The following is a 17260-nucleotide window of genomic DNA, read 5'->3' as shown; positions in this document are numbered from 1 at the left end:
TAGTGGCCAAGCTGTTTTAAGAAGCCACTAGACTTTGGGCTGAGGACACACACAAAGCAGGGAATTCAGAAATTATTAAGAGACGGACTAATACAATATATATATTTAAAGTAAAGACCTAGACCTGCCAGGGAGTCCTATCTCGCCAAAGTAAAACTAACTGAAAATAAAAAATACAGACTCCAGCCGATTAACCCCGATACGCTCCAAAATGTAATGACGTTGTTCCTTATAGGCCATGCCCCACCCCTGCAGAAAACTCCATGGAGATCCATCCTGTACGTTTTTGAGTAATCCTGCTAACAGACAGACAGACAATCAAACAAACTGCGATGGAAACATAACCTCCTTGGAGGTCATAAAGTCAGATGTGTCCTTCAAATTCAAACGTAATGGTATGAAAAGGGAAACCCGCAGCATATTGTGCATCAATACTTTCAGATTAAATTAGACAGTAGATTTAATTCAATGTTAATTTGGATCAGAAATGTCTTGTTGACAACACAAAGCTACAATGTCATGAAGTTCTTTTTTTTAACTGTTCTACAAGTGTCTGGTTCGAAACAGAGAAACCGAGGATAGTTTTCAAAAGATCTAACTATTTTGTTCAAAGGGGAACTGAAGAGACAAAAAAACAAAACCACATCCATTTGTATGTATCAGTAAAAAGAACATCACCAATCCACAGAGGGTGGTGCTGCTTCATGATGAATGTTTGTCTACTGGTTATACTATGACCTGACCCATTATGTTGATGTCCGAAACGTATTGACGGTAATTCTGAAGAAAAATATGATGCACATTCAGACCGACACTGTGGTGGGAGTACCGCTGGTGCGAAAAAAGAGTGCATTCATGTGTATGTCTGTGGTATGTGTGCGTGTACAATTTTCAAGGCAACTGTCTTTTCATACAATAACATATCAGACTGATTAAGTGTGATGATGCGCCACATGACAGACGGGGACAGACAGGAACGACTGTTGTGCCGCCTGATTGAAAAGCCACTCGGAGGAATTTTGCTGATACACCACTCTGGCGGACACTCGGGCGGCCTTTTATTTCCTGAAACAAGTCTTGATGCATGTGACTGAAAAACACACACACACACACACACACACACACACACACACACACACACACACACACACACACACACACACACACACACACACACACACACACACACACACACACACACACACACACACACACACACACACACACACACAGAGAGAGAGACTGATAGCAGTCCCCTGTCTGTCTTCGTGACTGGCTCTGTGAAAAGGCCATCTGACAAAGCCATTAACAGGGCGGTGTAATACCTGTGTCTGCAGTGAGCTGCGTGACACAAAAAGACATTTATGGGCACTGCCATGACAGGAGAAGCACGGCGACATCTGACTGACCCGATTGCGAGCTGTCTGACGGATAAAGGCGGACAGAGACACTGACACCACAGAGACGGTGAAGGAGACGAGAGACGGGACCCGAATCGTGTCAGAGAAGAGTGAAGGACGACTCGCATACCTCAACAGGACTTGTTGGATAGCTACACGTGGAAAGATGTTGGCATGGCGATATTCACTGTATTGACACTTGACAGCTGCAACGTTTCTCCAAATCTATCAACACGGGCCAAGATTTTTTACACATTGGGTCAACTTAGAGCCCACGAGGATTACAGCTAACGGAGGGCTAGAGTGTTCATCCATCCCCAAAAAAATGCATTTTCATGGTCAATAAGTGTAGCACACTGACATTCAGATGTCATTTAGGGCAGAGAATGGAAACACTACTATAAAAAGCAAACGCGAGAAAGAGCTGGTGAGAGTCGCAGACAGTAAGGCAAAAAAGAAAGAAAGTCCGAGACGAAATGTTAAGACGGAGACAAAGCATGAGAGAAAGAGAAAGAAAAGAATGATGCCGAATTGAGTGTGTGTGTGTGTGTGTGTGTGTGTGTGTGTGTGTGTGTGTATTAGTTATAGTGTGTGCAGCCAGGGCAGCAGGCAGAGGCAGCTAAGCAGAACCAGCCAGCCCTCACAAACCAATCAGGCCTTCATTAGGCTGGGCGGGAGGGATCGATGGCCAGCCCGCATCAATTAAACAGCACCCATACCACACTATACACACACACACACACACACACACACATACACACACATACATATCCCTATTCTGCTACACATATTGAAACTATATGGAAAAGATAATACTGAATTATCCATATTTTTCATACCTATTCTTCACACTGTTGTATAATTACACAATACATATGCTGTCCTTGTTCACCAAACCTCATTCCACTCATACGTGCCGGTAACTAACTGAAGTTTTTCGTTAGGCGTTTGATATTGCACCTTCCCTAAATGCCACAAAAAAAAATGTTATGTAGGTTTCCTACTAATCATTTTACTTAGAAGTCACCTTGGAATGAAAAAAAACCCAGTATTGATAAAAAATTGTCCCCATTTTAAAAAGGCTGGAAAAAAGAGCAACTTTTAAAGGCACTTTCCAAACTGCAATCACACTGTAACCTGTCCATTCGCTCTTTCACCCTTGACATACACTCACAACATCGATAACACCCAATTACACACAAGCTCACACGCGGTGGGTCCTGAAAACACACAATTACACGAGCTCCGGACACACTTTTTATTAACACTCAATTACACACGCGCATAAATCACTCACGAGTCGCGCACACCTACGATGGCACAACCGGAGACTGCCGAGTGAGGGACGGATCATTTTCTTTTGTCATTGGTTTCATAAAAGACCCAAAAAATCTATCAATAAATAGGCTTACGAAGAGAACAAGCGCTAGATCTTTTACAGGGGAATGGTGACGTTACAACACCTTGTCCGTATAGCACTGACATCCAACGAGCAAGAGCATGTCTCAAATGCAATGCCAGATATGCTTTCTACAATATGGTGTCCCGCTGCCAAAGTTCTAGTCCACTTGAAGTTCACCTTCTGAGAGCATTCCCAAAATGCAGTGGTTAATGTTGTCACCTCGCAACTAGAAAGTGTTGTTGTGTTGAATTTCTACCCAGGTGGATTTTGTGGGTTTGTTTGTTCTCCCCATGTGGCATGAGTTTTGCTCCGAGTGCCCCATTTTCCTCTTACCACCCAAAGGCACGCAGGTCAAGTGAACACAGACTGCTCGCTCATGGTGACTCACTGTAGTCAAATTGTGTGTGTGTGTGTGTGTGTGTGTGTGTGTGTGTGAATATACTTAAAGGTCAAATTTAACCTCGAGTTCTGCTTTCTTTTTCAAATTGATCGGGAGGTCACTTGGGTGCACTAAGACAACAACTGAGTCTGAGTTTATAAGGTTTTGCCCATTTTTTCCCACATTAACAATATTTGAAGTGCACAACACTACGTGTAAAAAAACTGAGGTTGTTTATCAATCGGATATTTATGTATTTTTAAACTGTGAGATAAAAAGCCTTTAAAGAACGGAAATGAAGAAAAGCCTAAATAGATACAACAAAATGTCACGATCAGTCAACAATGGACAATTGATAGTCAAATAGTTGCAAAACTGCATCGGCATACTCCAATGCATATGCCAATAAAACACCATCATGAATGATTCAGGACAAAAGAAAATATGACATTGCCTAATGGGCTATTTCATAACCATAATGTTTTTACAACTCCTCTATTGATTGCCACCACTTGGCCACACGTGAAGGTAATAATCAAACACCAATACTAATAATTGTTTTACAAATTATCTAGGTGGACGATGGATTCTGATACAGATCAGTGAATTAGAATCAGGTTTTATAACATTTTCTATAGCTTCAAAGTTGAGATAAGATGCGACCCCCCCCCCCCCCCCCCCCCCCCCCCCCCCCCCCCCCCCCCACACACACACACACACAGCGGTGTGGTAAAAAATAAATATATATATTCAACTCCAAAATAAATGCGTCTGTATTGGGCGATTACCGGGCCACGCTTCCTGAGCCCCGCGCGTCACCTGCTCGCCGCGGCATTGACACGTCAGTCTCCCGCGGCTAACGCGATGTGACAGTGTTGAGATTATAATATCTGGCCCGTATTACCGGGCATTAACGCCATTACCGCGCCCCGCCCCGCTCAGGTGGGCCACTCCGGGACTGGGAGAGGGAGAGGGAGAGAGAGAGAAAGAGAGGTCAGGAAATTGAGCGAAGGCATTGTGGCAAAAAAAAAAGAAGGGAGGAGGAGGAGGAGGAGGACGACGACGGTGTGATGATAGATGAATGAATTTGAGAAAATGGAAGCAGCCGTTTGGCTCCGGTAAGAGTACAGTGGCGCAGAGAGGGGATAAACATCTGACAATCAAATGGGAAAGACGGGGGCCTTTGTGTCTGATTTTATGGCATTTCAGGAAGGATGCGTTTAAAGAGGAACTGTGGCTATTACCACACAAGGTGGCTGGTGTGTGTGTGTGTGTGTGTGTGTGTGTGTGTGTGTGTTGTAGTGTGTGTTTGAGGGTCAACACTTGGCATTAGGGTCAAGGTTAGAATTAGGTCACAGTACGGGTTAGGGTTGCCGTAAGATATTTTGGTTTTTGGAAAAGATGCAAGGATATAGTATCATGTCAAAGAGTGTCTTCACAACTGATGTAAGACAAATATAGGAATAGAGACCCTACAGCAGCAGGGGACCACCACAGAGGGAAGCTGTCTGTTCTTATGGGTTTTGGGATATTTTTTTGGAATATACAGCACCTTGGTTAACTGCTGTTGTTTTTAAATGTGCTCTATAAATTTCAGTCTGTCCGTCTCTGGACAGATTTCATCATGTACGATATGTCGAAATAAGACGCATACAATAGCGTCGCAGCCGTGCAAGACGCAGTCACAGAACTTACAACCACAGTCAAGATCAAAATGACAATGGAGAACATCACCATGTTGACAGGCGGGCGTCGGGGCTGGTGTGATCTCAAGCTGTGATCCTGCCAGTGGCAAATAAACCGTTAACTAAATTATGATGATGAAATTGTTGAAATTGGATGTGTTTTTGTGTGTGTTTGTGTTCTCCTTAAGAGAGAGAGAGAGAAAAGGCTGGGATGATATAACAACAAAGAAAAAAGGGGGTAAGAGTGAGGGCAGCCCAAATGGATAAAGCTATTCTAATAATGAACAGCTGAACAAGCACCATCACTTTACATGATTTATTGTTTACACCATTCCACGCCTGGTTTCATATCGCTTTTCCAGGGCCTTCATTTGTTTTCGCCCAAAGAAAACACTTCTATTCTACAGCCTTGTTGTTTTAATTAGGGAAATTAATAAATAAGAATAAATTAATATAGCCTTTCTCGCCCCCACTCCTGCCTCCCCACCCCAGCACGGTGGCAGGGAACCGTTGCCCGCCTCCCTGACTGCACGGGATGTATTTGCGTGCCATAATTAACGCTTAATAAGTAAGTGATTCATTATGATTAGCATGCGGATTCGCCGTAATGGCCCCTCTCTGTGCTAGCAATCAACCTCACTCTGTTTATCCACACACGGGCGCCCTGATCCATCTCTGTCTGCGATCTCCCCAATCTACATATCAGCCACTGTACTCCATTCCTCTGGTCCTGATGCCGGAACATTTGTTGGGCGGCTGGTGGAGGCCTCTATCAATCTGAGTGTCATTAGTCAAGCTGTAGGGAGAGGAAGGGGCCTCATTGTCATCACAAAGTAGAGCGGGGGTCGCAAGATAGGAGGATCACTCATTTTGGTGATGGGCTATAGAAGTAAAAATGTGTTTATCCATGTGGGAATTAATATGTTTGCCAAGTGCAAGAATGAGTCAGTGCGGAGAAAAGCTTTGTGTGTCAAAGGATCTCTCATCATCACTGATCATCAAATGGAGGATGTTGATGGGGGGCTCATCACAAACCCCGAAAAAGAGAGAATAGAGATTAATTCATTATTGTTGTAATTTTTGGGGGTGGGGTCTGGTGGGGAAGTGCTAAAATACGGTGACGCTTGTAATGTGATAAGATACTCATTTATTCAAAGTCTCTCGGGGGCAATTTGTTTATTGTTTCGCGTTCACTTATGGCCCCATGAGGGTGGTGTGTAATGCTCCAGAGGAGCCAATTGACAGGAGCCGTCGATGACAGAAAGAGTATAACAAGTAAAAAATCACCGCTTTACTGAAATCACTCAACAAACAATACTCACAAGCCACACGTATGTTTGAAAGACTACTTCTCTGGTGCAACTGACCTGAAGTTCAACGTTTTTTAGTTTGTGCTGTTTTACCCACGTAAAGGGGAAAAGTGTCTGCTCTGAACGGCCACATTCAAAAATCAGGGGTGAAACGTTTCAGAACGGGAATAACGGCGCACACTTGTAGTCCACATACAATTTGACCATATAAAAAGTGATAGAAATAAGCGTGTGAAGAATGAAACAGGATCCCTGCACGAAGTGAAGGCGATTGTCGAGATTTAGGGAATTTACAGAAATAGGAAGGAAACAAACTAAAGGGAAACTAAATAGACCAAAAAAGAGATGGCACAACAAGTTCTATGTGGCAAAAATGAATTTCTCATAAGTGTTATATATTCCATATTTCCGGTCTTGTTAGTATAATACTTGAAAAATGAGAGTAACACTATACATGACTTTACAGCCATGAAGGAAAGGAGTGACAGAGCTCTCTAAACATATAAAATTTGCCATTACAACTTAGGACACCCTCGATTCCTTGGACTCTCAGGAACAGAGATGCATAATAAAGACATATGTTTATGTTGGAGTGACAAAGACCTCTAGTGGCTGTGGGAAATTATGGAGGTGATGGTGTGTCATTGTTATGGAGCGGATGGTTTGTTTGACATAGGAGACAAGTGGTGGCCTCCTGCTTCCTACAAACAACCAAACATTGGTTGGTTTCCCAAGTCATTCTTCTGCCCGAGCGAACCCCAACCATCGCAGTGTCAGATTAATTTAATTTGTTGTGGTTTTGGAAAATTGCAGACAAATGATGTCGGATCAGAAAACACTGATCCGACTTTTTTATCCACTTTTTTATCCACTGATTTTGGATAAATAAGACTTTAATTCGAAACAGCCCATAGTAATTTCTAATCTAGTGAGCGCACACACACACACACACAGACAGAGGCAAACATGCAGGAATGCACCACACAGACACGCACAAATAACCCCCTCAGTCGGCTCGGTGGGAATCTACCTGAAGATCCACTCTATGAGCTTTCTCGCCGGCATGTGCACTTGACAGCAGCTTGCTCGAGCCATTTTGTACCCTTTGAGAAAAGGTCTGCACTTTCCCCCGGCCCCCCCTCCCCCTCCCCCTCTCTCTCACCTCCTAGAATGTTCATTGCCCAGAAAATAATTTCTCTAGTCATTTCAGCGCCTTTTGTGAGTGGCAATCAATTTCTCTTCTCTTCATGATGGTCCCGCGTGTGGGCACAGAAGTTTGACCTTCTCTAAAAGATCTATCAATTTATCCGTCCATCCTGCAACCTATCCATTAATGTTTTCATCTTCCACTGTTGTTTTTTTCTTTTCTTCTTTCTTCTTCTTCTCGCCCTTCTCTCTGGCTTGCTGACTGTTGGTTGGAGCGAAGTGGCTTTAAGCTCATGTGCTCATCAGGACCTGGCGGGTTTCTGTCTGTGCAATTATACCTCAGTGTTGGAGCTGGAGCTGCAAAATCAGCCAGTGGAGAAAATGATGGTCATTTGGACGGAGGGAGAATATGCACTTGAGACAACGGCAGGGGAAGCCCATATAGAGCACGGTGACGCCGGCGAACCCAGGGAGGGGACGGGGTCGGGGTAAGGCTAAATGACATATCACATTACGAGCTAGGGGGTCACCCAATTTCTCCCGATCTGAGACCGGCATTTTGCGGCAACAGCTCTGTCACAAAATAGCCTATTGTTTATCTGTCGGCCTGTTCGTTACTCTCCCTCTCTCTCTTTCTTTCCTTCTGCTTATATTAAATTCACAATTTGCCGCTAAAATTAAAATCAGATGAGTGTGTCAGATAAAATGAGTTGATGGTATTTCAGCAATGAAAGGCCATGACCAACAAAACTGACAAGCTTAAAAAGAGTATTGAAATCAAATCAGTTATTATTGATGCATTTTTATTAGAACTGCATTCCTTCTGACATATTCCCACTAAGAAATACTTGGCAAATAAGTGGATGCACGTCATCTATGAGCGCATGATGTTGTATTCCGAGAGGGTTGCGCCTCGCTTTCCGTGGCGGACCCATCGGGAGAGAGAGCCGGCTCCAGAATGCCTGAGAGGGGTCGTGACCCCAGGAAGTAAAACCAGGTTGTGAAATAGTGACAACTGCCTCCTCTCTTCCTGTCTGGACCATTAAACCTGACAACAAGGCTTTTTGGACGGATTGGAAGATTTAGAGCTGCACGGAGGATTTTTTTTTCCCGGACTCTGTGTGAGATTCAACACTGACAAAATCACATTCAGTGTGATCACAGAAAGTGTTTCTTTCTCTCTTCATAATACCAACGTAATCCTTTAAAACAGATGCTGTTTAATGAATTTTTTTCCCGTCTCCATTGGGTTGTCAGATAAGGAGAACTTTGGCTCTGCAGAGCTTCTCTCTATGGGCCTATTCAGCTGCATCCTCTCCATCTCACTGATCCCTTTCTCTCTTTTCCTCTCCCCCCACAAACCCTTCTCTCCTCTCATCCCCGCCACCAACCCTGAACCTTTCCATTCTCATCTCTCTCCTTCACTCGTTTTCTCCTTCCCTCATTCACACTCCTCTCTCTGTCCCTTCCAATCTCTCTCCTCCTCTCGCTCCCCCTCTCTCCGGCTCACAGGACACTATTATATATTCCAGTCCCATGCTTTGCATGATTTGGGCAATAGATGAAGCCATATCCCGCTCTCCTCTTCAGGCTCTCCCCTCCCTCTCTCTCTCGCCTTGTTGTTTAATGTTTCAATTTGGAGGAAGCAAACATTCAATCAGACAGATTAACTGTTTAATGCATGTCATCAGTCAAACTGTCTACGAGAGGGGGGCCCCTCGGCCTGGCGCTGCCTCCCACCCCCCCCAACTGCCGCTGCGTCCTTCTCACTCCCCTGCTCTCCACACGCACACTGTCTACTCTCATATAGACCGGCCCATCCGAGCTCCAGCCCAGACGCAGAGGCGTCTGTGTACGCACACACATGCACAAAAAAACCGCACATATTTACCCCTGCAGACACACACACACACACACACACACACACACACACACACACACACACACACACACACACACACACACACACACACACACACACACACACACACACACACACACACACACACACACACACACACACACACACGCGTACGCACATCTACAAACACAGACATATACCTGGAACATACACTGGCAAGCACTCGTATGCATGATCATATCCTTAGACAACCATATATGAATGCAAGAAAAAACCTCACCATGATATCCATATAGATATAGCTTAAAGGAAGCAGGGAATACGACAGGACACCCGTAACCAAAATAGAAAAGGTGTGTGTGTGTGTGTGTGTGTGTTTCTCAGGTACCTGGATTACATGAGACATTCCATGTAATTCCAATGCCACATGCACTGATGTGCTAAAGGACACATCCACTGATTCAGTTACAACGATTGTGAAACTGCTTTACACAATTAAGTCATGCTCTCTTAACAGACAACAGACTTGCTCACACATCCACACGCTTTCCCTCCCACACACACACACACACACACACACACACACACACACACACACACACACACACACACACACACACACACACACACACACACACACACACACACACACACACACACACACACACACACACACACACACACACACACACACACACACACACATCCCACAGGCCAGTGGATAGGGAAATCAAAGTGACACGGAGGTAGAGCAAGGGGGAGTGAGAGATTAGAGGAAATGAAAAGAGTAAAGAGGAAAGAGGGAAAGAGGGAATGGGAGGCCGAGCGTGCTGCAGATGGAGTAGACTGTAAAACAGGGGCTGACACTCGCGCCGAGTTTATAAACGATATTACTGCATGAATTCTGGATGAGGATGTACAGAATGACAACCCACAACATGACGGAGGGTGTCACATACTTATTACTGTTCAGTGGAGCGTGCAGTATGAATGTACAAGATGTGATTCTGAAACATGCTCTTTGGCATCCTCTTGTTCACAATAACGTCTTCCTTAAAACTGACTTTCCCCCTTTGATAGAACATTATCACCTTCTGCCTTTTTGAACATCATTTACCCATAAACAAAGGATTTCCAGCTAAATCAAATAATATTTTTTCTGTTTCTAAAGTTGATTTTTAGATTAAATGAGAATATGATAAATGCAGACAATTTGTCAGGTGGAAGTTCATCAGATACACCAAGCTTAAACAAATACAAATATTCCTGGGCGGCGGTTAGCACAGTCCCCTCTCAGGGCCTCTGTGTGGAGTTTGCTTGTTCTCCCCATGTTTGCATCTGGAGTTTTCTCTGGATACACCAAAAAATATACCCCCTCCCCAGACTATAGATTGTTTTATACCCCGGGGTATAAACTGGACTATCCCAGAGTATACCCGGGTATAAAGATATAACGCATGATCTCTAGACCTAACCCTTAATGTTTTCTCCAATTTCTAGACTTGTAATTGCTTTAGATCAATTCCTTAATGCTAAATCCAGGAAATTGTTCGCCAGAATTACCTCATTTATGAAAAAAACAAGGAAGTATAATCTGGACAGGAGAGATATAGTCTTGTCCATCCCAAAATATATCACTTATGATGGGGAATAAAACTGTTTTGAAAAACACAAGGGGGGTATAATGTGGACTAGAGAGGTACAGGATATTCTGAGCTAGTCCAGTTTATACCCCGGGGTATAAAAAAGGCTAGCCCACTTTTGTTTGGCAGGCGCTTATACACCAGTTTCTTTCCACAGCTTAGGTTAATCGGAGCCTCTAAATTCCCTATAGAAGTGAATATGAATTGTGTTGTATATCTCTACTGTACCCCGCCTCTCCCGAAATATCAGCTACCATAGGCTTCAGCCCCCCTGCGACCCTCAAAGAATAAGTGGTATAGATATGGACAATATGAATAAATCCTGACTTCATTAAGACTTTACTGAAACTTTTTTTTAGCGAGGCTTTAATTCATTTTCTACTCTGTAGCACTTTGAGATTGCTTTTAGCAATGAAAAGTGCTCTATAAATGAAATGTATTATTATTATTATTATTTTTCAACTGTACGATGTCAGAGGAAGTAGTTTGTGTTGAGGTCAGTGGGATAAGCAAGATATTATAGTTTTATGAAACGTGTTTAATGCATTGCATAACAACTACGACCATTTTCATTGGATCCATTTAGTTTCTAAAAAAGTGCAGTTCAAAACGTTTAGTCTCATATTGTCATAGAATAACGTGTGTATGTACATGTACATGTACACACACACACACACACACACACACACACACACACACACACACACACACACACACACACACACACACACACACACACACACACACACACACACACACACACACACACACACACACACACACACACACACACTGTAGTGCTGCTGACCAGCTGTTTCGCACACCGCCTTCCTCCATCATTTTCGTCTCCATCCCTCTTTGTTTTACTCTCCCCTCTCATTCATTTTTATTTCATCTCCCGGTGCTGTGGAGCATCTCGTGTATCTCCCTTTCTCCCCCACTCTCTGACCACAGCGCAGAGGGTGGCCAAACCTGGTAAGTATTGACAGGGAGCTCCAGTGACACGGAGAGAGCCAGTCAATGCCCAGACACCCAGGGCAGGGGTCAATGACAAAAAGGTAGGCCGCCTGGAAAGGGGGAGCTCGGCGGGGAGGGAGCGAGAGGAAGATAGGGAGGGAGGGAGGAAGGTTGATAGATGGGGAGGCACAAGAGATATGCGGCGAGATAATATAACTTTGAAGCGAGATGAATACAAGGTGAAAGACAAACAAACAGACATAGGGACACATCGGACAAAGAGTAAACATGATTTATGTTTCTGAGATGACATTCAAAGGACCAAATAAGACAAAATCCAAAGATGATTTGAACTCGCACAGGCATTCAGATAATTATAGTATCAAAGATATTGGAGACGGACAGATCAAACTAATGTAAGTGCTGGGTAAAAATATTAAAATTGTGTTCGTAGATAATCAGGTCAGCTCAAATAAGTGTGATTGGAAACTGGAAGAGGCAACGTGGAAGTTCAAGGATGAAACCGTGATGCCGTGAGAACAAGCGCGATTGACATGAACGTTCCTCAGAGACCGCGGATGGGACAAGTGAGATAGGACGCTAGACTGGGATCAACAGACCTGTACTAACACACACACACACACACACACACACACACACACACACAGTATGTGTGTATTGACACAGAAAGTGTCAGTATGTATTGAACGGCGGGCAGTAAGTGAACCCTCCTCCGCTGCCCATCCCCTCCTCCATCGCTCCTTTTCTCTATCGGATATCAGTCCCTTCTCTTCTAATCATTTCCTTCCTTTTGGCCCTCTCTTCTTTCTAATGCAATTACCTCTCATCCCTGCTTTCCTATACCTCGGCCCTTCTCTAGACTTCTGGCACTTTCTACACTCTCTAGCACTGCCACCCTTCTCCCAGTGGTACTTTATTGTATTTTTTACCTTTTACCCGCCACCACAGCTTTTTTCTTTTCTTTATCTCTCTAGTCATGTTCTGGCTAACAACATTGTGTCTACCATTGTCAGTTGTTCTTATTGTTCCTCCTCGCTTACCTGACGCCCTCCTTTGTTTTGATCTCTAGTGATCAGTCTGCCGCATCCTCGGTGTGTGACAAAAAGGTTCTCATTAATCAATATCACTCTCCAAATGTGATAACATTCTTCTCCGAGCCTCTGCAATATGGCACAGAGGAAAATACACACAACTTGTGAGCATGAGGGTTAGAAAAAAAAAATGTTGCCAACTTTTCATCAGGTAAACGTAGCTTACAATGAATTAAAACTGTACAGTAGTATACAATTCATTTGACCTTGTGGCTACTATTCTTATTTGTTGATTAAGTTGTCCAGATTTTCAAGATTCTTCCTCCAGGGCATTTCATTTTGCAGTTTTGTTGACTGAAACACCCGCACCCCGCCCCCACACACAAACAACTTGCCTTCTTTTGAGCTCTGTCAGTTGCCTCATTTTACCTCACAGCGCTAATTGCTAGACCTGTTTCTCTAGCTGCTAATTGGCAAACTGCATCTCAAACGATTCACCTTTGAAATGGTGTTTGCAATTGTGTTTGAGTTATTTAAGCGTAAAGTTTTGATTGCATAATGAGTTCACATTATTTTGTCTAAAAAGTCTATCAGAAGCTCAGAGAGACACCAAACATGGTGGAAACGCAACTGTGAAAATACAGATTTAGTTTTCATGAGTGCATCCAAAATGTCTGCGATTTTCAAACTCACATGGTGATTTGTAAAAAAAAAAAAATCTCTACACAAACAAGATAACTGTGTGTATGAATTATGTGGTGGATTTATACATAGCAGTGCATAAATTAGGAAACCATTTACATGATTTTTGAAAGATAATATGAATAAAGAGCTCTTTACTTAGCCTTGATCATGTTAACGGCCACTGTGAAGTGACTGCAGGTTCCTTGAGGTCTCGGGTGATGCATCCCCAGCTCCCGTCAGCTCACCTTCGCAGGGGTATGAGAGAACACACACCACAAAAGTGGGATGACAGTGGAGATCTCGTCATTTCTTTCTGGATAGACACATGAGCTCTAGCTTCAACCCACAAAGCTTCATTTCTCCCTTTAATTTCATTCGTTTACAATCCAATAAGGAGCAGGCCACTTGGAGGAATTTGTCTGATTTAAATGAGTTTAAAACTACAACCCATAGAGCAAAAAGAAAAGATGAAAAGATCATATCTTCTCCACAGCAAGGCATTACAGAGTTTTTTGTTTTTTTTGCTGCAGATGCTCAGGGCAGTTCTCACCAGAGAGGTGGAGATTGGTTTGTCTCTCTGCCAGTTTACCTTGACACCAACTCCCCCACCCCCTCTCTCTCTCTCTCTAACACACACACACACACACACACACACACACACACACACACACACACACACACACACACACACACACACACACACACACACACACACACACACACACACACACACACACACACACACACACACACACACACACACGGACAGTTTCTCAATGATAAACATCTCTACAAAGTACACTAATTTGACACTCTCTCCTTGAGTTATTAGCTCGGTCTTCCTTTCTGTTTTCTGCAACACTTCATTTCTCCTGCTGGGCGTACAGCGCGACGAGTTCAGTTCTGGGGAGGGGAGGGGGGAGGGGCAGGGCGATATTTCACAACAAGCGCGTTGGCAGACAACCACCTTTCCTCCCAAATTTTACGAGCCTCGCTTCCTGCATGCCCCGCGCCCGGCGCTCTGCCGGAAACAGATGGTTCCCGGAATGTCCCCGAGCGCAGTTCCGAAGAGCTGCTATAGTGCCCCGAGAGGCGCGTGAAGGAGGGAGGGAGGGGTGCGCTGTCTTTCCGACAAACTTAACTTCATCTGCCTCCCTCTGTTGTCCTCTACTCGATAGCGATTCTTGATAACAACAATGCAATGTGATATATTGTAAGGAAGTGTTAGTGAAAGCGTACTCCAGAAAAGTCGGGTTGTGTCGGTTTTATGGAATTATTGAGTTACATAACCAGTTACATAATCTTTAGTAAAAAAAAAAAAATCCTGCGAGACTGAATCTGAATGCAAGCGTATTTCACGTGCCGTTGAAATGATGAAGTGAGGAGAGTGCCTAGCTAAACGACCGGTTGCTAGGCGACCTGCCAGTCAGAGGGAGTTGTGGTTTTTCGATGAGCATGGTTACGAATTGATCGGGTTTGCGATTGACCTAACCGATCTAACAATGGCTAGATTAGTGCTACTTAAAACTCGTGGAGCTGACTGGGGCCTGTGAAGAAGTTCAAAGGGCATCGGAGAGATTCTGATATAGGCTGAACGCGGAGGGATCGACAGGGGACAGGGAGGGGGGTTTCAGCACCGCGCACAGCCGGAGAGCGTGTGTCCACAGTGGGGCCCGGCAGATTCAGCACTGTGGACAGCGAAGCGAGCACAACGTGCAGGACATCAAATTTGAGTGGCCTATATGTGTGTGATTGTGTGAGTGTGTGTGTGTGTGTGTGTGTGTGTGTGTGTGTGTGTGTCTGTTTGTTAGAGATGGAGATATCCACAATAACAGCCACCTTCCTATATATCTATAAACGACAAACAGCACAAAGAGTACACTTCCAGAGGCAGATGTTGCACTTTTCACTCCACATTTATTTGACGAAATATATAGTAGTCACTTTGCACATCAGGTTTTTTCACAAACAAAACAACATGTGAAATAATAGTTAAAGATTAAACATTATTGAATTGAGAGTATTTGTACAATAATATGAGACACTGTGGATTGGGTGTTCTGGGTGTTCATTTTGAAATGTCGAAAATGTATTATACTCTTTTGATTGAGAGTAATTGGTATCATGAATATCATCATACAAGTTTGGTATCATGAATATTATTGCGGGATATTGCCGAGGCACCCCCACTAAAAGTTACACTATAGCCTATAATCAAAATAAAAATATCGGTCAAAAGAAGGGAAACAACCAGAAGAACAACAAACAAACAAAAAGGTTGGCCTTCATGTGATTAGCCAATAAAGGGACTGAAAGCATCTTTTCCAATTAGCCCGCTGTAATCCGCGGCTCATCCCTGTTCTACGGCCCACTTGTCCTACACCCGATACTTTGATGCAGACTTGTCGGCACCCGACGATCCGGCCCTTTGTTATAGAGCATTCCGGTGCTAATCTCACTGACCCGGCGCAACCTTGACCACCCACTCCCCCCCCCCCCCCACCCCTCCGGCCTTGGGCCGGGTTCATCGCTGCCCCGGACACACTACGCTTCCCGGGGGAGGGAGGGAGGGAGGGAGAGAGAGGGAGAGAGCCCCCTCTTGATCGTTTCATCAAACGCGTCCCCGCTGCGAGAGCAAGTGCGCGCCGCCGACCTCCCACTCGTCGGCAGCGGGGATATCAGGGGGAAGTCGATGGAACCGCGCGGGCACAGTCGATGAGCCATAAACAAGAGCCACTATACGCAAGTGTGAGGCAATGAGGGGCTGCGTTTGAACTTGGCGTAAGCAACGAGGGGCAGCAATAGTTTGCTCGGGCCCGCGGAATGGGGCGAGATGCGCGGGTTAGACATCTAGATGGGTGCACGAGCGGTGCGTCATCGAACGAACCGATGTGGAGTCTGATGAAATGATGCCACGCGAGAGGTGGAGAGATTAGTGCTGTTGTTGTTGTTGTGGACGAAATAAATGGAGAAAAAAATAAACATTCTCAGGACAGCAAAGCAGTGGATAATAAAACGCACACACACACACACACATGCACAGAGAGGGGGGGGGGGGGGCACCTTTCACCGACCCCCCTCTCCCCCCTCTATCTCTCGTTTTCACCCCCCCCCCCCCCCCCTTTCTCTCTGGGAAAGAAAAAAAACGGCAAGGAGGCGCGACTCGCAGGGCCGCACATAGCTGATCAATATTCGATTTAGTTGCTAATTTAGGGCCTTTCTATAGCTGTCATCCCGTGATGTATGAGTCCTAACCCGAGGTCGCCGCGGAAAAGAAGAAGAAGGGAGAAAAAAAAGGGGGGGGGGGGGGAGAAAAAAAAATCAAACACCAGTCAACTTTTCACTTAACAATAGAGCGACTTGAATATTATTTATGGGCGAAAGACCCACTTTATGGGTGAATTGCTCCTATCGCTGGTGGGATGATGAAGCGCCTTGTAAGTACGCGCCACACGGGCGGTGACAGAGGAGGGGGGGGGGGGGGCATGTAAACACGCGCGCGCTTTCGAAATCGGCGCGATCGCCGTGAACGGAGGGGAAATATTCATATCAGCGCGCGTCAATATCTCGGCCTCTGGGAGATCACAGTGCAATTTGAACGTACACATTTGATTAATGGCGTTTGTGCGATAAGAAAGAGAGAGACCCCCACGCGTGCACGCGCACACGCACCTTCTCCACCAGCCCAGCCCCCCCCCCCCCCCCACACACACACACACACACACGCACGATCCACGGACT

General features: G+C 44.8%; 1 protein-coding gene across 2 annotated transcripts in view; it reads right to left on the bottom strand.

Moving 5' to 3' along the window:
- erfl1 (Ets2 repressor factor like 1) overlaps positions 1 to 17260 on the bottom strand; it is a 90468-nt gene that overhangs the window by 56025 nt on the left and 17183 nt on the right. Inside the window, exon 4 of one of the 2 annotated variants that reach the window (XM_035634930.2) lies at positions 13676 to 13764. The exons of the other annotated variant lie outside the window; for it this stretch is intronic. Within the exon in view, the coding sequence (XP_035490823.1) occupies positions 13676 to 13743 (68 nt within the window). The 5' untranslated portion in view covers positions 13744 to 13764. The remainder of the gene's footprint in view (positions 1 to 13675; positions 13765 to 17260) is intronic. 2 annotated transcript variants of the gene reach the window in all.

Source organism: Scophthalmus maximus, chromosome 1, assembly GCF_022379125.1.
Source record: "Scophthalmus maximus strain ysfricsl-2021 chromosome 1, ASM2237912v1, whole genome shotgun sequence".
Classification (NCBI taxonomy): domain Eukaryota; kingdom Metazoa; phylum Chordata; class Actinopteri; order Pleuronectiformes; family Scophthalmidae; genus Scophthalmus; species Scophthalmus maximus.
This window is presented reverse-complemented; position numbering and strand designations above follow the sequence as displayed.